Below are 27336 nucleotides of genomic sequence, written 5' to 3' on the forward strand. Positions count from 1 at the left end.
AAATTTCAACTGCTTGATTACCTGGACTAGTTCTATTAGTCGGCCTAAACGGCAGAAGTGACTATTTAGGTTGTTTCAGCGAATTTTACATCTATTACTGAGATATGCTGCGTACGAGTATGGGTTACCAACAATTCATTGTTTATTAGTCCTCCAGAACCTCCAGTTGTAAAGCCAAGCCAAGCCCTTCGATAAAAAAAAATAGTAAAATAGGTCCTGTTTGTTGTTACAATGACTGACAAGGAAACAAGACGCTTTTAGCATTTAAGATATTTCAATGCTATTAGCGCTATCTGAGGGAACGCAGTGCGTTTCTGTCATACATGCTGGAACAGGCTTACCATGTCCCCTACACAGGGGTCACAAGCATGCTAAGACTAAACCCGTTTTTCACTCCAGCCGCAAAAGTATCCTCTGCTTCTTTAAGCGCAGTTGATTTTGACCGTTTCCTCCCAGGCTTCACGTTCTCAACTGCCATGTTGGCATCGTCCTCTGTGTACCGGAGTGGTAGTGGATTGCCAAATTTGAAGCGTCGATGGGATAAGGCTCGGAGCCTCTCCTCTGCCCTCATCCCACTCTGATGCCACTGGATCCAATACATTTGTTCATGCTCCCGTAGATATCGGCTGCCGTGAAAGCTGTGTAGGACGGTCTGACGAGAAATCATACCGAGCGTCCGGCGATACTCGCTCTTGCTGTAAAAACGCTCAGTGAGCCAGTCAACGTCCTCAGGGGTAATGTCATCGGGCAACTCGGGAACACTATTCTGGCTCCCAGCTTCATCTGTAAACTGACTCCACCGTCCAACCATACTTAGCATACTGATCTGGGCACGGGCCAAGGCAAGAGGATCATTGGGAGGTACGACCTCTCCATATTGTTGTTCGGGGTTCTTCGGGTCCGTCAAAACCAAAGCCGTGGCGCCGACCTCGGTGGCGACAATAGGAACACCGGCCAAAGCTGCCTCGCCAATGGCTAGCGGCAAACCTTCAGAGATGGACGAGTTCATGAACAGCCACGCGTCCTTCAAGACTTCCTTTGGGTCGCCAAATCCCGCTAGGATAACCTTGTCCGAAAGGTTGTTATCCACGATGAACTTCTCCATCTCCAGCGCGTAGGCTGGCTGGCGGTCCTTTGCGCCATATATGACCAGCTGGTAGTCGGTAAAGCCAAAGCGGTTGATTATGATTTCAGCGGCCTGGGCGGCCACCTTGACGCCCTTGATTACCTGTACGTTGGACAGCATGACAACAGTGGGCTTGTAAGTGCGGATTTTATCGACAGGAGTGAAGGACTCCATGTTGCTGATGCCGTTGACGATTGGGTCGATCTTGCGACTAAACATGTTTCGATTACCAACGGTACCTTTGTCTGTACCAATTTCAATTTCCCACATACTAGAATACTGAGTTAGTGATACCAGGATCATCTCTGCTCGTGGGAATAATACTTACGGGTTGAAAAGTGACGCACAGGGCGAAATCACATCGGCATGAAAATAAGCGAGGCGTGTAGCAAGACCAACACCAGCAAGTAGCATCGACTGCACTGCAACGGGGAGCTCACATTGAGCAGGGCTGATATTCAGGCAGGTCTCTCGCCAAAGGATGGCATGGTCCCAGATGCTGAAGTGAGCGCCACGGCGATATTTGAGTATTAGGCCAAAGAGACTACTTATACCATGATGAGTGCTTTGGAACGCACGAGGACACTCATCAGGCACCTGAACCGCGAAAATGAAGAAGTAAGCGCGAAAGATACCGAGAGCATCGCGGAAATCAGGGATACTGGGTCGCTCGATTTCGAAGCACTGGGATGGGCTGGCGATATTAGGGTCGTCATACTCCTTCAGCCAAGCCGCCACCCACCCTTCCTCGAGATGCAGTGATGTCCAGGTGGAAGAATAATCCTTATATTCATAGTACTTGGCCATGGATAGAATAACGTTGCCGTACTTGATAAGGTCGGCGCGGGAGAGATGTTTTGTGCGAGCTCCTTTAACAAATTCTGTGAGGAGCGGCAGAAAGGTATCGATAATATCCCGTTGGACTTGAGTGTTAGCTATCTTCTCATCAACCTGAGACTCGAGGAGGTTATCAATGACACCATGATTTGCTGTGCCGCCGTCAATGCCCCAGAGTGGTAACAGCTTGAGCGATTGTACATTCTTCTCAATCTGGAAACGCGGGACGCCGTAGTCGTTGGCACACTCCGCGAGGACGTGGTTGCGGATTGTACTATGCCCATTAACCAGATCACGTCGGCAGTTGGAAACACCCCCAGGTGCTACTGGCCAGCAACCAATGTCATTAAATATGATTGAAACGCGATCCTCTGTGTCCTTGAAACAGTCTTGAGGGCGGGCTGTAATCGGTGTAGCGTCATTGCTAAGGCCCATGGCGTAGAGATCTGAAGTCTTGAGTCTAAGCAAACAGAGCTCAGACACATCTGTCTCAATATCAATAGCTGATACAATTTGATGGATGTTTTCATCCAAAGCTCGGCGAGCGTCGTCCAGGCGGCCACGATCCCTCGCATGCCAGTACTTGCGAAGTAGACGCTCCTCACGAAGAACGAGCTCATCTATCCAGCAGGCGGTAACAGCATCGAGTTTGCCACTCTTAAGCCAGTTGTTCCACAGCGCAGTGCGGATGTGCCAGGTCGGTACGCGTCTGTACCTGCGTCGGTTCCAAAACCCAATCCATGAAACCGGGTTAAGAGACGAGAGAACGTTCCGAGTCCTAATAGCATGCTGCTGCATCTGTCGTATCTGATTTGTCTCATGGTATATGAGGAGATCATCATAATCGAACGACACATCCTTTGGATACTTCAGGAAGATAGACTCCTGGGGAAACACCTCAGGAGCTTTGACCAGGGCTGTCCTAAGGCCATCACCGTCATCCAGAAAGGTCGTGATGATCGGATCACGTCGATGCAGGTGCTCGTAGATGCTTGTATATATTTTGCTGTCGACCTTCCTGACAATGCGTCCCACCTTCTGAGACGGAACCCAGCTGTAGTCCTCAGGGTCGACAGGGGTTCCCCAAAATACGGATAACATGTTGTCGGAATCTGAGTTGGCTAGCGTGAAATCGGCTCGTAGAACATCGCAACTGTCCTTCATGTCTGACTTGTAGTGGAAGTGGAAAGCAAACACTATGTCCTGATGTTTGACAGTTCCACGTACTACTCTGCCACGCTCATCATAGTAGCCAACGCTGCAAAAGTCCTTTTCAGAAACCATTTTGGTGAGTGGCCAACGAGAAAAAATATTCTCATCATACTCGTACGTGGAAATACTACCATTCTTATTCTCTCTGACTTTGAGGCGGACTTGATCGTCGTAGGTGTCAATGGAAAGCGGTGCATCATCAGCTAGTTGCTCTTGAAGTGTCCCGGAATATATTCTCAGCGTCATTGTCCCGTTGTCATTGATCGAGGCAAATCCAGTGATAGCCTTCCGGGGCATCTCGACGATGATAGAGTTGTTCTGAATTTTGCGTCGTGCGCCTTTTTGGGCAATACGCATGAGGCCCACAAGGGAGGGTCGATGATAGATCAATACCCAATAAAGCCACATGTTCTTCATGGCTCGGCAAATGTTCCAGATGAAAAGGATGATCCGGATGGCGCCATCTTTCAAGGGTGCATTTCCGAGACAATAAGCAAGCTCTCGCTCTATGTTGGAGCCCCCACTGGAGATGATAGCAACCCATTTCACAAACTGCAGTGGGATTACCAGCAGTACATTCCAGAAACCCTGGAGCATTCCTGAGGGCTCTGGTTTGCCAACGATATTGATAGGCCTCAACTCAGCTGGGCATTCCGGTACAACTCCAAGCCCCTGATTCGGTAAGATTGGAATTTGGCCTAGTCTTTCTTGGCACTTCTGAAACACCTGAAGAGTGAGGTTGATGTGAAAGTCCGATGTCTCCAGGTCGACGCCACCCGCTAATGCCCACTGCGTCATCTCGGGGGACACAGCAACATCATCACCAGAAATGCGATGAACAATGGCTTCACGAACAACCTGAGGGGTCCTCTCCCACTCACAGTTGACGTTGACGTCCAGGCAGAGGTGTCTCATCAGCTCTGCTTCTGTCTTGAGGACGAGTCGTGTCGTATGTTGTACATCTCCCAGGGCAAGTTCCATATCGATGCGCTTTGATAAAACCCCCGTCTTATGAAGCAAGTGCTCAGCTTGGATCGCTTTGGCATGGGAGGCTTTCAGTTGCGAACGTGCTACGTGGTACAGCAGACATTCGCCAATCACTGCCATCAGGAAACTGTGCCAGGCGGGACTAGCGACTTCAGCTTCTCCTATTAAGCCAATCGTCACCTGAAGGACATTGTCTTCTTTCCGGCTGAAGGAGGTAACATCTGACAAGCTTGCTCGTACAAATTCCTCGCGGCTGGCGATTTTGACGACGACTGATTGACTCAACCACATTTCCAAAGTGGTTTGAAGAAGCTCAAGAGACCAAGGGACATCGGTGGCAACTCCATGCTGGGTTTCAAGGCTGTGGTGCAATAGCTCCAAGACCTTATCGGAAGTCACATTCCCGTCATTATGCCGGACCGTTGAGCCACTCAAGGCTTTGAGCGTCGTAGTGCTCGGAGTCTTGAAAGGTGGACAAACTTCCGCCCCAAGCCTCCGCTGAACAAGGACACTAGACTCATCTCGACGAGTGCTGCTAGTGGACTCCGAGCGTGAGGCTGCTGTCCAATCCTTCCAGATCCAAAGGGACGTTCCAGCGGCACCGCAAACCGAAGCTATGTTTTGCGCGATAACGTCGGTATACAGGGACTGCGCCGTGGCGGGAACAATATGTAAGATGCAGCCAGCGATGAACCCGATAGCGGCAGAGGAAAGAATGATGGTAATATGGACGTTGACGTTTGTGGTGAAGCATCTGTTGAACTGGAATACGATGGCACATGTGTATCCCAGGACATACATGTAATAAATAAGAGTCGTCTCCAAGGTATCAACAAAGACGTAGAGCATCAAAGTAGCCATGCCAAAAGTAACGAAGAGTTTGGCCATGATGTCGGTCAGAGCTTTGAAAATGCAGACACGGCGATAAGCCTCAGCCCTAGCCGCAAGTTCCTGGGCATGCTCCAAATCACGCAGTTTCTCCTTAGATATGTTATCTTTCAGCGCCCAGTATTCATGTAGCGTCGAGTCCAACAACATGGCGCCAACGCAAAAGTACACGATGCAGAGACACAGGCCGTAACGGGATCTAGGATCGGTGTAAATGCTGGGATATGGGCCTCCTGCGCTCCACACCATCATCAACCAACGATCCATGAGAGCAACCAAGAACAGCCCGAGATTCTGTCCAATGTCGAAGCGGGCGAGACGGAATATGATAAAGGGGTTGTGATCCTTGAGACCTCGCGATAGTTGACGTTGCTGGTTGGTTGACTCGGCGATCAAGGTAAACCACGCAGTACTGAAGGTATCAGGGCGGTTCCCTGTGGGCATTGTCTTCTTCAACAGCCAGTCGATGTACGGCATTCCTTCTGCCACACGAGACACCAGGGGATCGGCCAAGACACCGGAGACTCGAGCTTCCCTGGTTCGCCTCTGGTGAGAAACAAGAGCGATGGTGAATGCTTCCTGTGCCATAGCAGCCTCGTCTTTCTTCTCACCCTTCTCCTCGTCATCACGGAACTCTGGGACTTCCTGAGCTTGATACCACTTAACGATATCATTGTGTGTAAACTTTGGGATGCGGTCCATCCAGCTGATCCACTCGTGACAAAGTCTTCGAAATCTATATAATGTCACGAACAGAAAGGTATACATGACAGGAAGGTAGATTACCATGTCATAGCCGTTGACAAAGGTAGAGACGATGGGCGAAATCAGCAGTATCGGCATGACCTTCAAAAGAATATTGCGACCAGATCGGATTGGGCTCTCGTGTTGATGCATGGCACTCATAACACCCAAGAGGTTAAAGTAGGTGGTAATGCAAACAAGAAATGCCACGAAAACGAAGCCAGTGGCGACTGAGAAGCGGAGGGAAAAAAGAATAAGACCGGCAAAGCCGACGACTAGAGTAAGGATGAAGCCGCCAGAGAGTCTTTGGACGTGAAAGTATACCATATTCTCGTACGCATAGTGTGCGGCATAGTAGTTTCCCGTACTGCCAACCCAGCCCGTGACTCCAGCTGTTAACAGAAGTGAGAGGAGCAACGCATAGCCAGCAGCCTCGAGATGTTCCGGGTCCATGAAGGCAGTCATAAACAAACCTCGCCCAACAAAGGTAAGCAGGATGATGTCCACAATAGCCGGGACGCAGAAGATGGACATGGCACCAGCTTCGGCAAGTCTCTTTCTCCAGAGCTGAACGGTCTCATGACGGGTAAGCTTCTCGGAGGTAGATGCAGAATCATTGCTATCCTTAGGAGCAGGGGTCGCGTCGGTCTTGGAGTACATGGTCATAATTTCGTTACCGTTGCGGTCCTCTGAAGTTGGAGGGGAACTTTCGAGAAAGGTGCGGTACTTGTTGTAGACAATATTGCCAAGGTCCCGAGGGAGCAGACCAAAGTACACCTCACATTGCGAGCCAAGGGCCCAGAGCTCACAGAAAACGGCGGCTTGGTCGGGCTGTGAGGCAAAGAGTGGGCAGCGATCTGTCGACTCCATGTAGACATCTTCGAATGCAGCCCTTCTGAGAACGCTAAAGAAAATGAGAGCGAACAGCTCCGCATTGATGTCGACATAACCGCAATCGTTGGATGGATTGGATGGATCATAAGCTGACAAGAGAACAGAGGTCAGTGAGCGGAGGGTTTTCCGTTCACCAAAGAAAAGAGCATCTTCAACGGCTTCGTTGGTGAGATCATGGAGAGTCACCAAGTTGTCCAAAGATGGCAGCTCTGTTGCACCCTGTCGCACGTAATGCTCCAACCTCATACGGAGGATATCTTTTATGCTTGAAGAGCCATCTAGCACTCTTTGAGCACATGTTTGTTTCCATGATGCTTTGGAGGTCTCGTTGATCAGAATAGAATGGCAGAGGCTCTTGATACCATCCCCAATCGGGTGATTGAGGCGAGACACGCGCAACTTTTGAACCAAGCCAAGGATTTCGGCGTATGTCGCTCTTTCTATCGCCGTTCGGATACTCAATGGCACGCTCGAGCCGCCATTGGGTCTGTCAGCTAGTTCCAGCTCCAATTCTTGCTCGAATCGTTGTTCTCGGGGAGTTCCTTGATGCGCCAGCCAGGTGTGAAAAATGGCAGCAGCATCATTGGGAGCCTTTTGTGAAATGTATATATCAACACATCGCTCCTGGGCTTCATTGCGCTCGTGAGAAACACCCCAAAAGTGAGCATCGCCGTCCGCAAGGCCAAATCCAGTATCCAGACCCTTATAAATGCGGACTTGGCGAGATTTGGCCAATGAAACGAGGTCGTGAACGGCCCTGTCACATTTTTCACGCTTGGCTAGAGTTGACCAAGTCTTCAGCAATATCTCCTCTTCGTTTCCTTCGACGGCATGCAGCATGTTCAGCTTTCTGAGATGGACTTGAGTCTCCACAACGGCCCGATAATGTTGTGCCCTGGGCTCTGAGGTCACTGGAAAGCATCCCAGGGCTGACAATTTCTTGCCATCGTGGGAGGAATCCCAAAAGCTTGCCCGAGGAGGTGCGCGATGGACGTACTCGGGTGATGAGTAAAGTTTGACCGTTTGAGTACGTATCAACTCGAGTTCGGGAGCCAATTGATTGTGTTTCAAAAGCTCCGAAGCACGAGTAATCAATGTATCCAGGTCTTCCAAAGGCAACTGTGCGATTTTGCTATCAGACGATCCGTTGGGAATCCAAACCTTCCTGGCCTCAGATGTCCAAGACTTTTGAAGCTGCCCAGGGTATTAGCTATGTCATTCTTATCAACCTGGGAAAGGGTTGGACCTTCATACCTCAATAATTTCTGGTCGACGCAGGTACTCGAAACCACTGAGCGTCTGAGTTGCGCAGCTGTTTGTGACCTTCAGCAACACACTCGTATCCTTTGGTCCATGCTCAATCACTGCGCCAAAGTGTTCAGCCAGCTTTGCTGCCCGACGAACTACGGATGGATGGGGTTTTCGGTCCCATTTGTCAAAGAAGCCAAGGAAAAAGTCAGCTCTCTGTTCCCGCTCCGTGCCGACTCTGGCCACAATCTGACGGAGTCGCTTCGCCTTGAAATAGTCGCGACGCTCCCCGTTTGGAAGGATGCACGCATTCTCAATTATCAATCCCGAAGCGTGTGTAAGACTAATGGAATCCAGCGCTTCGGAATCATGTTGGCATGAGAGAAGCACGGGAATATTCAAGGAATAAAGTCGTTCCAACAAATAATTTACCTGTCCGGGCTTCTTGGGAATAGAGTATTGAAGCGCAAATCCGGCCAGCTCATTGCGAAGATGAATGTTGAGGAGAAAATCGATCGTTTCCTCGATGTGTGAGTCTTCGAGAGCGTCCGGACCAAAAGCATCAATGTCAATATTCGCTAGACTCATCTTGGAGGCGACGTGTTCCACGGTGCATATGGATGAGTGTGAGTCACCAGGCTCACCTCTGACACTTCCTCCCATATAGAGGGGCAGCACCACCAGATCGTATTCCCGATATGAGCCATTGGACGACTGGACATCGAGTTCTGATAGGAAGGTGAATGATTTGTTAGAGCGGAACATATGTAACGCTGGCCTGCTGTCATCTCTCGAGCCATCTGTCTTGTCAATTTTCTCCTTTGAGGTCCTGAAAGCTGTTAGCCAGCACCGATAGATAGCACTGAGCGCACCATCGACTTACCACAGTGACTTGAGACCATCCTTCAACAGAAACGTGATGATGTAATACGTGAAGTAGAATAAGACAGGTACCAAGAAGGAGCTGAGAGCAAGTGAGATGTTCACCAACTGGAACGTATGGACGAATCTCTGATTTTCCGGAAGGATGCTGTTGCAGTACACTTTAAACCTAGAGTTACTGCAGTCATCAAAGGTAGGATTCAATGACCCAGGCTGAAAGAAGGAAGCCATTTCGGAACAAAGAAAAGGAAGTAAAACGAAGGGACGAAGAATCAGCTCCTACAGCCAGAGAGACTGGAGCAATGAAAGCAAAGTTTCACTGGCGTTAGCACATGGCTGGAAACTGCAATTAAGGTCAAGAAAACAATGTGCTTAAATGAAAGTGTTTCTAGAAATATCCATGAAACAGGTGGGAAACAACCGAGCTGAGAAAAAAGAATGCATGCCAACGTTAAATATCGGATGTATGGGGCGAAAAGGATATGATACTTTTTAGAAAAGAATTGAGTGCGGAGAAGCAGAATTTCTTAACACGATACTACACTCTTAAGCCCCTCCGTTGGTTATTTCAGGCCAATGAAGTCACAGGCATAGATATGCGCATCTTCTCGGACAAAAACGTCCGTTCATTTCGGGGAAAACCTAAACAGCAGGCATTGGGGCCTCAACGTCCCCATCATTGTAGCAGGAACAGAGCTCGGAGATTAAGTGTTTCTGTGGTTGGGAGAGAACCATCAGTAGTGAGTTTCAGCGTGACGCTAAAACCATGGACAGGCTAAGCCATAACAACAGCACCTACATAACCCCCCCGGCTAGTTGCCTAGACACGCACAGACCATGCATATACCAGTCCTGGTTTTGCCGTCTGAGCTGCAGCAACTAGCGACGGTCCAAGCACAGTTGAATCTGGAATCGTGAGATGTTACATCCAACGATAGACTAGTATAGCACATTACACATACAGACCCATGAAAATTGCCGCATGGGCATACGAACAGACACAGTTCCATCCTCATGGTAGGCTAGTGGTGAGGCAGCAGACTGAGGGCGTGGGCTTCGATGGCCCGGAACTCCGAAAGAAGACGGCGGGACATACAGCATTTGCCAAAATGGCCCCATCTGCAATCTCAATGGCTGAGGAAGTACTATCTTCAAAGATACCAACTAATTTCCAAAACGTTCTGGCATCAAGTATTCAGACTATGAGTGCTTGTGAAGCCTCATTTACTAGCGAAGCTACCCAATTCCACGATTTACCAACGGACTGCGTATGAGTTAGCTTAGATTAGATATCCGAGCGTACAGTGAGGGTCATTGACTTGTGATGCTAAACTGAAGTCATCACCGTTGATCTTTGAGCAGACTGTTGGGGTTTCTGGACTCGCAATTTTCTTCATCGTGATGGCGCTATGCATTATTCCAACATGAGATGCGTCCTAGCAGCAAGTCTTGAAATTCAGGAGTTCGCCCACTCGAAAAGTTCAAGTCTTGGCACAGAAATCTCGAAGACTTTGTTGAGCAGCTGAAATCTCTCGCTTAGTCTATCATTTCATATCTGTTCATTTCATCAGTATCCTGCCCCAGGAGCCTTAAACTGTCACTCAAAAGTATCCAAGCAATTCAATCACCAATCACAACACGGATTCTATCCGATTACACTTGAGGATGTTGTCTTCGTCTTCCCCATCAGAATCACTTTCCTTTTTTTCCATTCTTACGACCCCGGAGCCTGATTTCGGCGATGGCTTTGCCGGTCACCAGGAGTCGTCGACTTCAACTGCCACCTTTATCCTAGTCATAGGTGGCCTCGGATACATTGGATCGCACACCTCCTTGGAGCTCCTCAAGGCCGGTCACAACGTTATCATTGTCGATGACTTAAGCAACAGCTTCCACAGCGTCTTCACTCGCGTAAGGAAGGTTGCTGAGAAGTTCTGCCATGAAAGTCAGCGCTGCATGCCTATCCTGCACTTCCATAAGCTTGACTACCGCAGCAAGTCGCTGAGATTTTTGCTCGAGTCATACTCGGACTTGATCACAGTCCCTTCAAGCTCTCCCCACGGCTCTCCCGTCCTGACGCACAGGTCCAAGATTACGGGAGTTATCCATTTCGCTGCGTACAAGTCCGTCAGCGAGTCCATCTTGAAGCCTGCCCAATACTATCGCAACAACGTGTGTGGCCTTGTGGAACTCATTGACCTTCTTGGCAAGCACAACATCCGCACTTTCGTCTTCTCCTCGTCTGCAACTGTGTATGGTACCAAGGCAGATGAGGGGCACCCGCTCCACGAGGAAGATCTGATTCACCATCCTGAGATGTACATGGACGAGAACGGCAAAGAACAGGTTAGGATGCCTATGGTTCAAGGGCTCCTCAGTCCCTATGCTAGATCCAAGTACTTCTGCGAGGCCATTTTAGCAGATATGGCTCTATCGGATCCTGATTGGCGCATTGTTGCCTTACGATATTTTAACCCTATCGGATGTGACCGATCCGGTCTCCTTGGAGAGGAGGCTAGGGGTGTGCCCAGCAACCTGTTTCCCATGATCACCCGAGTACTTACGGGTGAGCGAAAGGAGCTGGAAATTTTCGGCACCGACTGGGATACAAGGGACGGCACTGCGGTGCGCGACTTTATTCATGTCTCGGATCTGGCTCGTGGCCATATTGCAGCCCTCAGCGCCGACATTAACACGCCGTTCCGCAGCTTCAACCTAGGCACAGGTAATGGCACCACTGTCCAGGAAGCAGTGGCCAGCCTAGAACAAGCATCGCGCCAGCAAATCCCAGTGCGACTGGCTCCACGCCGAGATGGCGACGTCGGCTCGTGTGTCGCAGCTAACGGGCGGTCGGTTAAGGAGCTCGGCTGGTCTGCCACCGAGAGCATCTCGCAATGCGCCGCTGACCTTTGGAACTTTATTTCAAAAGCGCAAGTGGATCGAGCACCCCAAGTTGGCGATATGAATTGAATATGAGGCGCTAATACAGCCACATCGTCCATTTGCTATGGGCTGACTAATCAAACATCAAGAGTTTAAACTTCAAGTGTGGGTTTGGGTAGGAAAAGAAGGGAGCTAATGTAATAATATCGTTTTTATGTCTTTTAGTTATTTCTTTATTGTGGATTTCCTTTTTGATCTATTTAAAGTATAAAGTAAAATTATCTTGTACTAAACTATGATCTTGGGTTTCGTAGCATTCACAATGACATCAACTCAGACCTGGGGTTAGATCTAGCTTTATACACTACTGGCCTACTGGGTCCGCGTCCTTGATGCCATATCGCCCAAGCGCCTAGGCTACTGCCCGTGCGTTAGGAAAATTATATAGCGTCCGTCATCCCAAGACGACTCGATGTTTGACCTGCAAGGGCCACTTCTCACCATAGCGGAGCCATGACCACAACCAAAATCACAACACCACGTTATGGCCATGTCCCAGGTCAGCCATTTGTTCTCGTACCTCTCTATATTTATCCTCTGGGAAACGCTTGGCAGCCGCTTTTTGACATTGCGTGCTCAATGCCCCACGTTCAATTTATCGCAATCATAAACCCCTGCAATGGGCCTGGCACGGACGCGCTCCCGGACCCAAGTTACGCAGCAGTTCTGCAGAGGCTGAGGTCCGTTCCTAATATACGACCAATCGGCTATATTCACTGCAGCTATGGCCATCGGAGCCTTGATGCCGTCTTTCGAGACATTGATGTCTATCATGGCTGGAATCACGACTTACGGCTAGAGGGTATTTTCGTCGACGAAACCCCATCGGATCCGACATTACTTCCATACATGTCCGCTATTGCCAGATACACGAGAAAGAAATGGCAACAGACGTCTGATCGCTCAAGTTTGATTGTTTACAATCCGGGCGTTGTCGTTGACCCAGGCTACTTTGTAGACCCCGATTTGGTGGTGGTCTTTGAACAGTCTGAGTTTCATTGGAGAAGTCCAGAAATTCAGAAGTCTATCGCTCAGGTGTCCCTAGAATTGAGGTCTAAAGCTGTTGCAATCGTCCACTCCTTAACGGAAAGTCTTGATGATGCGGCCCGGCTCACTACTGAGATACGTTTACTGGGTTTTGGGGGTCTCCATTTAACGGAGCAAGTTGGTGGTGGCTTCAGTAAGTGGCCAGTCATGTGGGCCACGGTGGCTGCGGAGATAGGCGGGAAAGGTATGTCCTGTTAAGCCTATTACCTATTAGCAGGACAACTAGGTATAGGAATTATAGCAGTAGCCACTGTATTAGTCAGGCTTTAGTACGACTGGGAAGAGGGTGTTATTGTAATTATATAAGGTGGCCGAGCTAGAGGAATAAAAAGAGAAATAAAGAAATGGAAGAGAAATGAACATAGATGGAAAGGACAAGGCGCAAATGTATTTCTAATCTGCCTCGTCTAGTAATAAGTGCAAATCCTTTCAAAGAAGGCGCTTGATTTGGTTAACTTGATGTACTTGTTAAAGTCCCTTCCTATCGCGAGGTTGACCGCCGTAGTCGGCCTTATAATATATATATGTATCTATGTATATTTTTCGTCCGGGGGGGCATCGGCCCCGAAATGTCTCCTAAGGGAGCACAGGACGTGCTGAGCTAAACTATCTATAATTGCTGTCGCATCCGACTCCACCTAGAACACCTGTAATGTCCACTCGCATCAATGGAGAGCTTCGCAGGTCCTTTCCCCCAAGTGGCACTTTCCTACTCGTAGCCAGCCCTACGGTAGTTTCAAGCATATTATCTTAGACGTTAAAGCAGGTAGTTCTGGCAAAGTTCCATGTAACTGCTATTCTATCTAGTTCATCCAGCATATTATCGGCATAATGGCGCTTTACTTTCGAGAGGGCATCCCGTCAGCGGGAACAGATCCCTCTCTAGCCTAGAATTCTCTTGCATAGATAGATCAAGTAGCTTTCCATACCCTAAGGTAGGAAGTCTATGTCCTCTCAGATTGCCGGTAGCTGCGACCTAAACCGTGCATCCTTGGGGAAAACCCTCGCAGGAGAAAAACCTAAGGCGGCCAGAACGCTGCTCTGTGGATAAGGTAGTCGCCTCGTTCTACGGTCTCTAGGTAAGCTCTGTACCGTTTTGACCTAGCGGTTTTGTCAAGTGGTCTTAACCAGTGAGACAAATTATTGAAGCCCGGTTGTGTTCCGGGCAGCAGCCGGGGCTGTAAAGAAGAAGAGGGTCTCTGGGCAGTATGTGACTGCAGAGATCGGTTATGTTTCCGAGCTGCAAAAAGGGCAGCGAGCCATGTGGGGCTCGTGCGTCGAGGTCGGGGCACTAAAGGGCCTAGAAAGTCGAGCAGCTGAGGGCTGCTGGGGTTGCTCGGGCAGCCAAAGCGGCAGTGGTCGGCCGAGGCAGCGCTAAACTGCAGGCGAAGGTGAAGGTGAGGGTGTAATGGCCCTAAATATCAAGCAGCAGGATGCCGCAAATGTTGTCTGGGCAGCCGAGGCTGCTGAGGTCGATCGTACGGGAATCAAGGGGCGCAGAGCCCAGAATTTCGCAGGCTCGCGAAGCCGAAAAAGTGGAGGTAAAAAGAAGCCGCAAATACCACAAATGAAATAGCGCCCGGGGACGATATCAAGAGCTCGCGAAGCTCAGTGTCGTTGAAGACACTCTTCACGAAGAAAGGTCAACTCTCTGAATCCCTTTCTTCCAGCAGCTGTTAGGGTCCCGTTAGCCCCACAGTTGCTTTTGCTGCCATTTTGGCCTGCAAAAATTCTTTACCCTAGCAAAACGCTAACAGCGGGTGCCAAGGAAAGTTTTTTTACAGGAGAGAGTTTGAGTTAGCCTTATAATAATGGTGTTGCTTTTTGTTATAGGGTAACTTATCTCTTATATCAGATATGAATATTTTCAATAACGAGGATTAAGATTATTACTTAATTTTTATAGCTTCTTTTATTTATAATAGGATAAGGTGCTTATAAGGTAGCGTGTATAATAAGCGAATGCACCAGACAAGCAAATGCACTATCCTACTTTTTACCTTTAAAGCTAATTTTTAAAAATCTATATAATATTCAGGCCAGGCCTAGAATAGCTAAAAGCTTAATAAAATATATTTTACTATTATATCTTCTTATAGTTATTATATAAGAAATATAATTAAAATCTTTATAAAGTTATAAGAGAAGGTATAATTATACTATAAAATAAACTGTATTTTAAGGTTTTTTATATAAAATAAAATACCTATAAATCTAAAAAAAAATCATAATTTACTAAGAAAAACTATACTATTATAAATAATATTTCTTTTAGATTTTTAGCTATTTTATTTAAGCTTTAAATACTCTAGGGTAAGCTACTTTTAGCTGCACAGTATAGTGGTGCACTTGCTTCTCTGGTGCATTCGCTTATCATATACGTTAATTTAATATATTATTATAGGCCTACCGAATCGTATTCTTCTTAATATAACAATATTTGTGTCTACTAAGTATTGAGAGAAATACATGTTTGAGAAACACGATACTTTAGAATACTCTTAGGTTATGAACACATGTAATAATATTTCCATAACTATATTAACGTTAAGAAATTAACGTGGTTGATAAGCTTGCGTGACAGACAAGTATGCGTGACACTTGTATTTCCACCTTAAATGTGGTTTTTTAGAAATCCATCAAAAAGCCAAATTTAGCCTAAAATAGCTATAAATTTAAGAGCTTATATTTAAGTCTTAAAATATGCCATATTAATTTTCTTATATTTTTAAAATATCTTTATATAGCTATAAACTTTAAAGTTTATTTACACTGTAAAATACACTATATTTTAAGGTTCCTATATAAACTAAAATAGCTAAAAATGTTTAAAAAATACTATTTAATACAGTTAGTTATACTATTATAAAAAGTATTTTTTTTTACAAACTTTTAGCTATTTTATTTAAGCTTTAAAAGTACTCTAAGGTAGGTTATTTCTAGTTATACAGTATACTGTCACGCATATTTGTATGTCACGCAAGCTTATCAACCACGTTATGTTTATATTGCTTTTGTTGTTATTATCCCCCCGCGTTACTAACGACCCGTGAATAGCAGTTTTTCTATGAAAAAAGTACACAAGAAAATTACATGAGACCTTTTCAATTAGACTTTTTCAGATCGGTTGTGTATGACCTCTCGTCACAATATCGCACCCAACCGTCGAGATTCATCTTTTTAATAACCGTACTGAAGTCCTCGGTGCCCGTGGCGTTGCTCGAATTGCCACATATCGCATTAACCCTTGAGTCTAGAACCCTGTCGGAAGCTCCTGCGGGATACTCTATGTTGAACACGGGTTTCCCGTTTTTTATAAAGGCCGCAAATGTCTCGCACTCTGAATACTCGATGCACTGTTCGTTGACTGAAAAGTGCACGACGTCAAGAACGCCAGGGATAATATCCCCAGCGTTTTTCAGACCTGTAGACATATTATAGTCGGCGGCTGCCTTGGACAGGAATTTGACAAAATCAACAGCATCGTTTTGAGTAAGGCCAAGACCATTGTCGTTTTGCTTAACATGCATCAGTTAGCAACGCATCACATACCTAGATCGTCTACCGACTGCACAACCGGTGAGATGAGGGCCAACTTACAAAACCATCGACGTTATCGGGATCAATAGCATCACAGCCCTTCTTTGCAGCATACTCGATGCGTCTCTTCATGATGTCGCGCACCTTTCTGTTGCGAACATCGATCCAACGTTCACCAGACCAACCCTCAAGCTCTTTTCCCAAGTGAGCTTCTTCAAACTGGTCCTTATCGTCTCTCCAGTTCTCATAGGTCCCGGCACTGAAGTAGCATATGACCTTCTTGCCAGTCTTGTGCAAAGCTTTGAAAGTGTTGGCATCATTGTCGAAGAGATCTACATCGTAGATTGTTACATTAGGCTCGACTTTGCCCTCATCATCAATCGCAATAGGATCGAGAAGCACAATCTGCCAAGATTCCCCGACCTTAGGTTGCCAGATTTCTGTTTTGTTGTGTCTTTTGTTCGGGGCAAGATCATGCTTTTCTGACCCATGATTCTTGCGGGAATAGACGACGCCTAAAACTGCCCCAAGAGGAATTGTAATGATGAGGAAAAGCCCGACGAGAGGGAGAATTTTCCACATCGGCCAAGAGGTCTTGGCAGCGAGGCGTTTGCCAAAAGGAAGCTGTGCAGCGGCCATGGTTCGGAAAGAAAAACCACTGCTTTGTACAGGACGGGGAATGAGAAACAACTTCGGAAGCAGAAAAGCGGCAGTAAAGGATTGGGAGCCTTTGGTACTACTTCCTATCGCATTGCAAGCGGTTGTCAAACATTGAACTGGAAAACCCCGAGGTACTATTAATAATGCATGTTTACGATACAATTAGAGAGCGACGGGCCACCGGACATAATAGCCCGACACGTTGCATCTGTTTAGCAACCCCACTAACTAACTATCAAAGGGAGTTGCTTAGGGTGCAAAACGTGTTATTAGATTAATAATAGATCGAGAGGGTTGAGAAAGTAAGACGCTAAGGAAAAGAGTGATCTAGAACTATTCATTGATGTAATTGTGATTTCTTTCTAGCGTAATAAAATAAGGTTTAGATATGAAAGTTATTAATCCTTGCTGCTGCCTCGCCTAGTCGAACGCCACTTACAAGCCGCTAATCTGGAAAAGATCCGTGTTGAGGGTACACCAAAGTGCTCGCCATCGCTATGTCCCGCGCCTAACGCAGGGGCCGCTTTGAGATGAGACCACCCGGACGACTTTAAGTGTCGAGTTTCGGCGTAGGCTCTGCGCACGGCTTATGCTCCCGCAATGCACTGCCACGCATGGATAGGAGACGTTGGCGTCTGCTGTGGACGCTTCACCTGCGTGCCAAGACTAAGAACAAGCATGCGCATCTTTAGTGCATAGGCGGCTATTAGCGTGGGAATTATCTGATTTGACCGGTGGGAACCAGATCATAACGAAGTTTGGATCATCTTTTAATTGAAAGAGAGCCTCGTCACTGTTCAATCATAGTTGCCTAGTCAAAACCGCCACCACCGGTGAGCTATGGCTTTAATATCTAATCCGTGGCCATTTTGGTATAAGCCCCCTCCTGACGGTTATTTGACTTGTCCGTTTTTGACCTACAACAGTTTGACTATTGAGTCCTGACAATTTGAGCCGTTGTGAACCTTTTTAGTCCTCTGTTCTCTACTCTAGGCTTGTGTCTTTATTAAGGAAGCCATACGCTGAGATTCAGCCTCCTTCACTCACCACTCGTTTATCACTCTTTTCTTCATCATCACTCTTTCATCTGGCTTAATAACTCCACTTTCCTTAAAGGCTCGTCCTGTGTTGTCACCCTTTGAGTTTTTGTCGTTACTTCGTCACTCATTCTGTCATTTTTCGATACCAAAGTCGTAATGCGTTCCATTATAGGCTTTGTCGTCGCTGCCCTCGGTTTACTGGGAGCTAGCGACGCTCAGACATCTTCTGATACTCCTGTCACTGTTGCTTCCGCTGCTACCTTGGACTCTACAGTCCTCATCATTGCCCCTGATGAGTATTCGGCCTCGACTGCTAGTTTAGGTCTTCAGGGTTATGGCATTCCCTTCGAGAATCTCTTGGTTCCTCAAGCCGGCATTGATCTGCCAACCATGAACTCGTCTGCCTCGCACGGCAAATACGGTGGCATCATCGTCATTGGCTCTGTCTCGTACAATTACGATGGCAACTGGCACAGCGCTCTTACTGATACTCAGTGGACCACCCTCTATGAGTACCAGGCCAATTTCCATGTCCGCATGGTTCGTATCAATGAGTATCCCGGCCCTCGCTTCGGTAAAGTAGCAGCTAAGAAGTTAAACCAATCTCGGTGGTGACTAATAAAGGTGATAGGTGCCAGTGCCATCGCTGGCGGATGCTGTGACAACGGCGTGGAACAACTAGTTAGCATCACCGACACCAGCGATTTCGCTACTGCCAATGTCAAGAAGTACGTTGTTAATGTCGATGATTGGTTCGAGGGGAACACTTTCGCTAACAGTATTTAGGAACGCAGGATTGTCTACCAAAGGTCTTTACCACGTCCCCGCAACCATTACCGACACGAGCACTACTCGTCAGGTCGCTGAATTTGGCACTGCCAAAGGGTTTTCTAGCAAGAGCGTTGCTGCTGTGATCAACAACTTCAACGGCCGTGAGCAATTTGTCTGGTTCCTCAGCTGGGCTCCTGACTGGTCACAGACCTCGGCATTCCTTCAGCATACTCATATCCACTGGATGACTCGAGGTCTTTTCCTTGGCAAGCGAAAGATACACTTGGGGTGCCAAATTGACGACATCCAACTCCACGCTGAACTTTACTATCCAGCTGGTCAGCTGTTCAAGATCCGGACTGATGATCTTGACGCCCACGTCAACTGGCAGAATAACCTCAAGACCCGATTGCCTGCTGGTTCCGACTTCAGATTGGAGCTTGCCCATAATGGTAATGGAGATATCATAGCTGCCACAGGCGGCAACGGGAACGAGCAGAATGTGTGCGTTCCTGACTACGCGGTAGACCCTGAAATCCCCCCCAACACTCCCCTTGAATGGGTCAAGCCTCCTGGAACTGGCACGGATCTCTGGCCTGCAGAGTTTGTTGAGTATGGTTGGTCATTGACTTGCGCCAAGCGCGATGCCTTTGCCAAATGGTTCTTGAACAAAGACAACCTTAATCAGTTTGCACATCTCTCTCACACCTTCACCCATCTGTCGCTGAACAATGCCACATACCATGATGCCTCTCGAGAGATCTACTTCAACCAGGCCTGGATGGCCCAGATGGGAATTGACAAAGCGACTCGATTCTCTGCACATGGTCTCATCCCCCCTGCTATCACTGGCTTGCACAACGCCGATGTTATTAAGGCTTGGTTAGATAATGGCATCTACTACGTCGTTGGTGATAACACCCGCGCCCCATTGCGCAACCCGAGCAACAAGTTCTGGCCTTTGATCAGCACTGTCGCGGCAAACGGCTATGATGGCCTCGTCATTTTGCCTCGATTTTCAACGACTATCTACTACAACTGCGACACGGCTGAATGTACCACATTGGAGTGGATTCAAACATCTGGGGGCAGCGGCGGTTTTAGTGACCTCCTAGCCCAGGCTAAGAATGATAACACGCGTTACCTATTCTCCTTGATGTCCGACCCTTATATGTTCCATCAGGCAAACTTGCGCCAGACCGATATGCCAACTATCACTGTGGGAGATCAGACCGGCAAAATGTCCCTCGTTATGTCATGGGTTGAGACTATTACTCAGGAGATGACCCGGTTGACCAACTGGCCCATTACTTCACTCAAGCATGACGACATCGCAGAGTATTTCCTCAACAGAAAGGCGGTTGATGATTGTCATCCAAAGCTCTCATACGCCTTCTCTGACAATGGCTTGTCTATCAAGTCGATAACTGTTACTGCGGATGGCAATCAGTGCAGCACTCCTATTCCCGTTACCATCCCCTCGGGTTCTGTCACTGCCTCCGGCGGCTCTGCTACTGCGGACCAGGTCGGCACTGAGCCTCCAATCCAATGGGTGAAGCTCAATGGCTCACCTGTTACACTTACACTTGGCCAAACTGTTCCCCTTTGAGATGTACACTAAATAGAGATTTATTAGATCAGTCTGTTTACCATTAGAGGATCTTACATAACTTGGGATCGTGTATATTATATCGTAAACTAAATCGTTAATGGAATAAATAGTGCGTTTATGTGAGTTTTCATCTGGGAATAACTTACAATTATCAGTGTGTATACCAGCCAGTTAACAAAACTTCAATAATGACCACTTCGACTGCTCTTCGACGCAATTGGACAGGCCTGTCTCGATCCTCATTCAAGGAAATGGAGCTGGCTCCGTCCCATCGTTGGCCGCAGGCTCCGTACGTACGGCCCGTTCAACGATTAGAATCAGTTTTCCGTGGAGAGTACCAAAATGGTCCTCGGCGGCGGATTGAAGGCACTCAAAACCTTTCCGTCCTCGAGCCAAGAAGGAATCTGTCACTCTGAAGCTAGTAGCTGTGCTCGGTCCGCCAAACCTCACCTCGAAGGGGCAGCATGCATAGGAGAGACGCCATTTTCTAGCAAGATAGGCCTCCGGTGGTTATCTGGGGTGTCTGTTTGCAGCGGTCTCTTACAGCGTCTGCTGCAAAAACAAGAGCGACGATTCTGCGTTTATAATCTGCGGATCTTATCGTGTGTATATCCGACCGTAGATGGCCAGAGTGATTCACAAGTTGGGTCTGCAGATAAACCTTTGGCAATATCTTCGTTAAAAAGTGCAATAGTATTAATGCTATACTTCAACTAAATACAGTATCAAACAGATTCAGATCAATGCCCAAGTTTGAATGATAGTAATATTCGAGTCTTCTGATTTCCCCCTTTGGCCGTAACGGTATGGGTGTAAATGCTCCTGTGGCAGATGACGTGTCGATTCTGATGTGTCTCACGGAGGGCCTTGCGTACTAGCTATTCGGAGGTAGTCATTTTAGACGTTATAGCTTCATAAGTTCTCCATAAACATAGCCATAAGGCAACAGAAGGAGTACTTACGTGCAGGGACGCGACTTATACCCAGGAATTTGGTGCATGCAAATATGACAATCACAGCCCCCAGGGCCTTCTGAGCAAAATGGTTTCACAGGGTTCATCACGCTATAAACTATAAAATGATCTGTTGCAGCCGTTAAAGAAACAGTAGCTAGGTTTAAGATAAAACTAAGAGGGCCGGTGAGTTACATGTTAGACGTAATAGTGCAAATAAAAGAAAGGAGTAAAATGCTTTTACGTATACGATAAGCGAGTGGATCAAAAATCCCTCATATACCTCTTCTATCAAATCAATTACCTCTCAACCACCAAATATGTCAAAATCTAATAAAGAGTTTCAAATCATTCTTGCACTTCAGGTTGAGGCATCTTGGTATAATAAGGATGAAGTGGGTGAAGGTTGCGGGAGAGGTGACAGCTGTGTTGGTGACAAACAGATAAAAATGCAAAGCAAAGATAACTTTATGACGTAAGATAAAGTGAGCCGATTCGATGTAGTTGCTGCACTGTCATTGGCAGTCATTTGAAGGCTGAGTGCGTGAGCATTGCGCAGCGTGATTAAGCCAAGGTTTTTTCAATCCCCCAGCTCTTCAGCCATCTACGTATGAGGGAAAACATCTTCTTCTCAACTTCATCTCATCATAAGCTTACAGCATCCTACAGAAGCATGGCTGAAGAATTTGCCGCGCTTTTAATAGCCACAAACATAGCGCAGTTTACCGAATACGCCTTGGCTCTAATATCGTACTGCCGCGAAATCTATGAGTCGGTAGATGGAGCTAAGCAGGAGAACCTGGAACTCGAAACGGTTATACAGTCCATTCAAGATAGGCACAACTGCATGAAAGCAACATGCCGTGGCAGCAGTGGACAGGCACCGCCCAAAAGAACCCTGAAGCTTATAGAATCCTGTGAGCCTTACATAAACAGTCTTATAAGCACTCTGGGGAAGATTAAGGCTACGAAGAAGTCACGGTTTCCCAAACTTGGAAGCTTGCGCGCTACCATTGTGGCCTCATGCAATTTTAATACCCTTCGCGGCCTGAAGAAGCGTCTGTTGGTTATAGAAGAGAAGGTCAGCCGCGAAATAATCAAGATATTGACGTAAGATGTTTAATTCCTGGATTTCAATCAAGACTGACTCTTGACAGAGACAAACATTCCGATGCAATGCTGTCACTGAGAAATCTACAGGAAATGAACGAGCGGGGTCAACAAAACACCAACAGTCGACTAACCATGGTGAAAGATGAATTAATCAAAAATGTCACACAGTTATCTCAGACGTAGATTGAGTCCAACAACAGGGGATTTGCAGAAGTCGTTTCCAATGTGGAAGAGCTTGTCAAGGAGGCAGAAGAGGTTGTGCGCGATCAACGATTCCTTGACTCGCTCAGTTTCGAAGACTTGAAAGAAAGAGAGTACAGAATCAAAGACGCGAGCGTGACAACCCTCGCTTGGATCTTTCTGTTGAAATGAGAAGATGCTTGTTGCTTAATTCGTCGTAAAAGTGCAGCAGGGGAGCCACTGTTTATGTACAGGCACGATCTCTTGTAGAATGTTCCTCCTTCTTCCACACCTTGCAACCGCCTTGGTCGCCTCACACTTGTGATCTCCAACACAAATGGTTCTGGACACACATAATGCTCCACCTACAAACGCCTTCGGAGAAGGAAGAGTGAAGCGCAGAAAGTGGCAGAAACCTTGCCTCCCCTGGCCCCTGACGCTTCAGCTGTTCAGTTCCATCGCTTTTCACATTTGATTCCCTGACACCCTTAGCTTAACTCACCTCAACCAGGCTGGCGGTCCATTCCATTTCCATCCACGCAGCCTCTTGTAGAATGGATGGACGTCCATTTAGGCCCACCTTGGAGGGAATGGATGGAAATGGACGCTAAGAGTGGGCCCATGGAATGGATAGACGTGGAAATGGAAATGCGTGGACGCTATAAAGGTACAGTAAACGTGATCCTCCCACCCGTTGCCTCCCGGGCCTCCGCAAAGCTCATTTCAGCTAACAGATCAGTCCCTAGCACCTTTACATCCTCAAGTAGCTTCTCCGTGCTCTTAATATAGCCTCCGCAATGCCATGATCTCACCGTCTGTGTCATCCCTATCGTACTAGCGCCCAGCCTGGCACGATCGTCTCGAACCATTCGACCGCATATTGATAAGAACCTCTCAACATCAGCAGATATAGGAAGGACAGAGAGCACATCGAGAGCCATATGTGATAGACGTGGATACTCTTCTCGTCTCTCATACCAATAACGTAATCCATAAGCGAGCGCCGCACACAAGCAAGCGCCGCACTTTCCAGCACTACTTAGCAATTATCCTCAATTATACCCGCCATTACACTAATAATCAACAACAATTATATCAGAAATAGATAAAGCTAATAATTCTGTAGTCTCTAGGCAAGTTCGCGCATTATGCCTAGCTTTACCGCAAGTGCCACAGCGCCGCGACTTTAAACAGGCACTTCCCACATAACGACCATTCTATTGCCTTTCCTAAGGTGTTTTATTATCTGCAGCCTTTTTAGCCAGCAAATCCTATGCGTCTTGCACAGTAAGTGATCCTCCTAGCCTCACGCATGCTCTTTTAGCTCTCCGGCGTTTACTAAGAGCTTCATTAGCCTTATAAAAGGAGGAGACCTCTGCTTCTAAAAGGGCCACCTGATATATTATTGCTTTTGCGCCTTTTGCAAACTAATTAACTGCATTAATTATCAATATCAGGGAGCTATTTTAGTAATTAGAGATACAAGTCTTAATTAGTTCTGACTGCGAGTTAGCTTCCAAGGGGTTCTGGGGCATCTTAGGGATCCAAGGGTCAGCTAAGGTTGAAGGGGGTAGTGTAGGTATTGGAGTCCGTATCCGTACATCTAGTTTAGAAAGAACCCTTTCCGGGTCATGCAGCACAAGTCCAGCTCCCATAAAGCCTCCCTGTATGTTTTTTTTTATTATAAAAGCAAAGAAGGCCTCGCGAAATGCACAAAGGAACTCAACCTTACTTATATATGTAATATATGCTCGCATTAAATGCTCAATCTATTGACTATATGCCTTCTTTATTAGCCTAAAACACCCAATATCTAGCGGCTGGAGGTAATAAGAGGAATAGGAAGGCAGATAGAGTATAATAATGTTATATTCTTTGCAATAGAGCTTAAAAATGGTAGAGTAGTAGCTCTCGTGGCCGTCAAGGATTAACAGCCAATGGGTGCCTTTTATACAACTCGCTATATACTTGTTAAAGTGCTTGATCCAATCCAGGCCTACTTCGTTAGTAGTCTAACTATTATCTGTAGTTATGATTATCCAGTCAGCCAGAAGGTTACTCTCTATATACTAGTTGGCTAGATAGTACTGCGCGGCCAGGATAATGAATAGCAGGATGGCCCAGCCTTACGCATTCACACCTTAGATTACCGTTGCCCACTCTCAATTGCCGGGCTATGCTAGCTTAGCCTTGCTACGGCTATCTAAGGTAGTGACCACTATGCATGCGAAGATAATACCTATTATAAACCCAGTCTCGTTAAAGTTATAGGTATCCTCATCTAGTATGCCATACTTAGCTTTAACATTCCATATAAGTACAAACCACTCAGAAATAACCTTCAGATCTTCGCATTTAGCTCTCTGATAATCATATTTCCGAGAAAAACGCATACAAAGCTCTGGCCAGCATCTAATGAAGTTAGAGGTCCAGTTCTTGCCAACAGCCGACGCGTCGCATATGCAAACCAGTTAGTTAGCCATATCTTCTACGCTACGTAATCTAGGCAGGAAAGATCATATATACAACTCAATTATATACTAGATAATGACCTCTTTTTCTAACTGTATAAGCTTCCTCGAATTAGGTATAGTATCGTGTTATGCAGCAGAGCCATCGCGTCGTCGGCAAATGGTTCTATCAGACACCCTGTAGATCTTCGCTGCGGCCCGTACGCTTAGATTTTGGTCTTTCTGAATAGCTTCGAGAGCTAGATTCACCCTGGCTTCGTACGGAACCGAAGATATGTCTTATTATGGCGGTTTTTGGGTGTTGAATGTAGAATAGACGCGTCGCGTGGAGAAGTGCGGCGCTCGCTTGTGTGCGGCGCTCGCTTGTGGATTACGTTATAAGCTAATGAGAGGTGGTGAATTTCCTCTTTTACTGAAAATGGGACGGATAATAAGGATGTAGCGTCCCGCGCAGCCGTAAAACAACTCGACCGCCATAACGGCATCCCAATTACCCGTATAGAGCCTCCTCGACCTAAAAAGGATTTGGGCTTCTGGCTTGTAAGGCCAGCTGCTATCCAGTGTCCACAGAGATACGGAATGGATCTCAGAAGACACCAGGTATGAACCGTTTAGCCGAATGATGCCACTTCTCCCACTCATGGCCAAATGTCTCTCTTAAAATTGTCTCCTCATCTTTAACGCGCTGAGCCAACTTCCATGCCATCAGTAGAAAGGCCAGACTGAAGGCCATGTAGCCCCATCCGTTTAGGGTTGCCGACACGGTCTCCGGGATCCAGCAGGCCAGTACGCCGTCCCATCGCAGGAACAGTACCGAGTTCGTCCCCAGAACGACCACTTGTCCCGTGTAGCTTGGATGCTGCACATAACGATAGATGCCCGTCGTGGTGAGCCGGTCAGGCTGTGCGAGGTTGAAAGTGAAGTTCTTGCCCAGTCTCTGGAAGGACATGAACCGTAGAGGAGCTCCAATACAGATAATCAAGAGGAAGCAAGTTAAGGTGTACGTACTCCACTTGAAAAGCAGAGCATTCAAATTGGCAAGATGCGGACAGATAGCTTCGGCGCCAGGCAAGGCAAGTATGAGGGCAACGTGGAAGATAGTAAATCCGGTGATAAGAATGCGGCGAATATTAGCTGCGCTAGAGCTGGCGTAATACCCCAGCGCGTCCTTTTTCCAGACACGGGCTGGGGTGGGATTTGGCGGGGTAGAGCAGAGTACAGTAAGATAGGTCGACAGGAGCAGAACGAGGACAAAGGCGAGGGTCTGGAGAGACAGCATCCTATGCGTTATGTCAGGAGCATGAGCTCTTGAAGAATTCAAAGGGCAAGACACACAGAAGAGGTATCAAATATATAGACACACGACAAGAAGGTAAGCGGCGTAAAAATAGACCGTCTGCCATAAGGGCGCTCTGCAGACTTAATAATAAACATCTTCCGATATTTCCCGCTTAGCGTCCTAGTATCTCCGAAGACTTCTAATACTTGGCTTTACCTATTAGCTAGCCCTACTCTTCTATTCTAGATCATCGCCCGCCCCTATTCATCAGTTACCCCCTATAAATTGCCTCATACCCTAACGCCTGTTTATCTCTAGCAGAAGATCTAAACTTTAGTCTCCTCTATTCTCCTACTTGCTTACCGCTTTAGAAATAGTACTAGGATTATATTATTTATATAATTATATCTAGAACGCAACTAATCGCATACTTATACTTTTGCTCTTACTTTTGCTCTTATTTATAAGTTATAACTACTTATCTTTCTTTAACCTTAGTCTCTTTATAAGATTTAATTTTTTAATATAATTACTATAAATTTAAATAATCTCTTATATTATAATAACTACTAGTATATTAATATATTTTATAACCCTTTATATACCTATAAACCTACTAAGAATAAGTCTTTTAAATAATTAATAGACTATCTGCCTTATATATAGGATCTAGATAAGATTAGTAAATCAGTCTGACCCTTACTAGACTCTATACCTATTCTGTTTCTTACTACCTTCTATAATAGGATATACTGCCTGCTTTATAAGAATAATTAAGCTTATGCTATATTTGCCATAGCTATACTACTATAGAAAAGCACCTAAGGAAAAGGTATAATTAGCTAATATATAAACTAGGGCTACTAGGTAATAATACTAAGAGTAATATAAAAGGTTTAATTTATACTA

General features: G+C 46.6%; 8 protein-coding genes across 8 annotated transcripts; 5 read left to right on the top strand and 3 right to left on the bottom strand.

The window, feature by feature from the left end:
• Nucleotides 1–314: 314 nt before the first annotated feature.
• Nucleotides 315–9287, bottom strand: BKA55DRAFT_706140 (uncharacterized protein). Its single transcript, XM_046200682.1, has 4 exons — nt 8820–9287; nt 7943–8765; nt 1455–7882; nt 315–1397 (listed from the first exon to the last, which is right to left on the bottom strand). Exons 1-4 carry the CDS (start codon nt 9047–9049, stop codon nt 350–352), a joined length of 8529 nt encoding a protein of 2842 aa, XP_046045684.1. The 5' UTR covers nt 9050–9287; the 3' UTR covers nt 315–349.
• A 1013-nt stretch (nt 9288–10300) lies between these two features.
• BKA55DRAFT_576712 (uncharacterized protein) lies at nt 10301–11904 on the top strand. Its single transcript, XM_046193503.1, has one exon. It carries the CDS (start codon nt 10484–10486, stop codon nt 11786–11788), a length of 1305 nt encoding a protein of 434 aa, XP_046045685.1. The 5' UTR covers nt 10301–10483; the 3' UTR covers nt 11789–11904.
• A 285-nt stretch (nt 11905–12189) lies between these two features.
• BKA55DRAFT_576713 (Spherulation-specific family 4) lies at nt 12190–13315 on the top strand. Its single transcript, XM_046193504.1, has one exon. The coding sequence runs from the start codon at nt 12215–12217 to the stop codon at nt 13004–13006; it is 792 nt and encodes a 263-aa protein (XP_046045686.1). The 5' UTR covers nt 12190–12214; the 3' UTR covers nt 13007–13315.
• A 135-nt stretch (nt 13316–13450) lies between these two features.
• BKA55DRAFT_519041 (uncharacterized protein) lies at nt 13451–13615 on the top strand (the record flags this gene model as incomplete). Its single annotated transcript, XM_046188312.1, has 1 exon — nt 13451–13615. A coding segment is annotated over one exon (165 nt), but the record flags the coding sequence as incomplete, so codon positions are not given.
• Nucleotides 13616–15912: 2297 nt separating this feature from the next.
• Nucleotides 15913–16987, bottom strand: BKA55DRAFT_519755 (glycoside hydrolase superfamily; the record flags this gene model as incomplete). Its single annotated transcript, XM_046188364.1, has 2 exons — nt 15913–16326; nt 16409–16987. 2 exons carry the CDS (start codon nt 16985–16987, stop codon nt 15913–15915), a joined length of 993 nt encoding a protein of 330 aa, XP_046045688.1.
• A 1042-nt stretch (nt 16988–18029) lies between these two features.
• BKA55DRAFT_576722 (uncharacterized protein) lies at nt 18030–20585 on the top strand. The gene is made up of 3 exons (XM_046193505.1): nt 18030–18622; nt 18680–18776; nt 18835–20585. The coding sequence occupies exons 1-3, from the start codon at nt 18205–18207 to the stop codon at nt 20426–20428; spliced, it is 2109 nt and encodes a 702-aa protein (XP_046045689.1). The 5' UTR covers nt 18030–18204; the 3' UTR covers nt 20429–20585.
• A 1472-nt stretch (nt 20586–22057) lies between these two features.
• BKA55DRAFT_542496 (uncharacterized protein) lies at nt 22058–22869 on the top strand (the record flags this gene model as incomplete). Its single annotated transcript, XM_046190488.1, has 2 exons — nt 22058–22465; nt 22681–22869. 2 exons carry the CDS (start codon nt 22058–22060, stop codon nt 22867–22869), a joined length of 597 nt encoding a protein of 198 aa, XP_046045690.1.
• A 2681-nt stretch (nt 22870–25550) lies between these two features.
• BKA55DRAFT_576725 (uncharacterized protein) lies at nt 25551–26589 on the bottom strand. Its single transcript, XM_046193506.1, has one exon. It carries the CDS (start codon nt 26425–26427, stop codon nt 25735–25737), a length of 693 nt encoding a protein of 230 aa, XP_046045691.1. The 5' UTR covers nt 26428–26589; the 3' UTR covers nt 25551–25734.
• Between the last annotated feature and the right edge of the window lie 747 nt (nt 26590–27336).

The sequence above is a fragment of the Fusarium redolens genome, assembly GCF_020744475.1.
Source record: "Fusarium redolens strain MPI-CAGE-AT-0023 chromosome Unknown BKA55scaffold_14, whole genome shotgun sequence".
Classification (NCBI taxonomy): domain Eukaryota; kingdom Fungi; phylum Ascomycota; class Sordariomycetes; order Hypocreales; family Nectriaceae; genus Fusarium; species Fusarium redolens.

What these genes read in the sequence shown, in the direction of transcription:
- BKA55DRAFT_576722 (XM_046193505.1), top strand. Translation starts at nt 18,205, where the DNA reads ATGCGTTCCATTATAGGCTTTGTCGTCGCTGCCCTCGGTTTACTGGGA. An exon ending in GTATCCCGGCCCTCGCTTCG is followed by an intron (nt 18,623 to 18,679) that starts GTAAAGTAGCAG and finishes TAAAGGTGATAG; the next exon opens with GTGCCAGTGCCATCGCTGGC. An exon ending in GCTACTGCCAATGTCAAGAA is followed by an intron (nt 18,777 to 18,834) that starts GTACGTTGTTAA and finishes AACAGTATTTAG; the next exon opens with GAACGCAGGATTGTCTACCA.
- BKA55DRAFT_576713 (XM_046193504.1), top strand. Translation starts at nt 12,215, where the DNA reads ATGACCACAACCAAAATCACAACACCACGTTATGGCCATGTCCCAGGT.
- BKA55DRAFT_576712 (XM_046193503.1), top strand. Translation starts at nt 10,484, where the DNA reads ATGTTGTCTTCGTCTTCCCCATCAGAATCACTTTCCTTTTTTTCCATT.
- BKA55DRAFT_576725 (XM_046193506.1), bottom strand. Translation starts at nt 26,427, where the DNA reads ATGCTGTCTCTCCAGACCCTCGCCTTTGTCCTCGTTCTGCTCCTGTCG.
- BKA55DRAFT_706140 (XM_046200682.1), bottom strand. Translation starts at nt 9,049, where the DNA reads ATGGCTTCCTTCTTTCAGCCTGGGTCATTGAATCCTACCTTTGATGAC. An exon ending in GATGGTCTCAAGTCACTGTG is followed by an intron (nt 8,766 to 8,819) that starts GTAAGTCGATGG and finishes AACAGCTTTCAG; the next exon opens with GACCTCAAAGGAGAAAATTG. An exon ending in TGTGCGTCACTTTTCAACCC is followed by an intron (nt 1,398 to 1,454) that starts GTAAGTATTATT and finishes TCAGTATTCTAG; the next exon opens with TATGTGGGAAATTGAAATTG.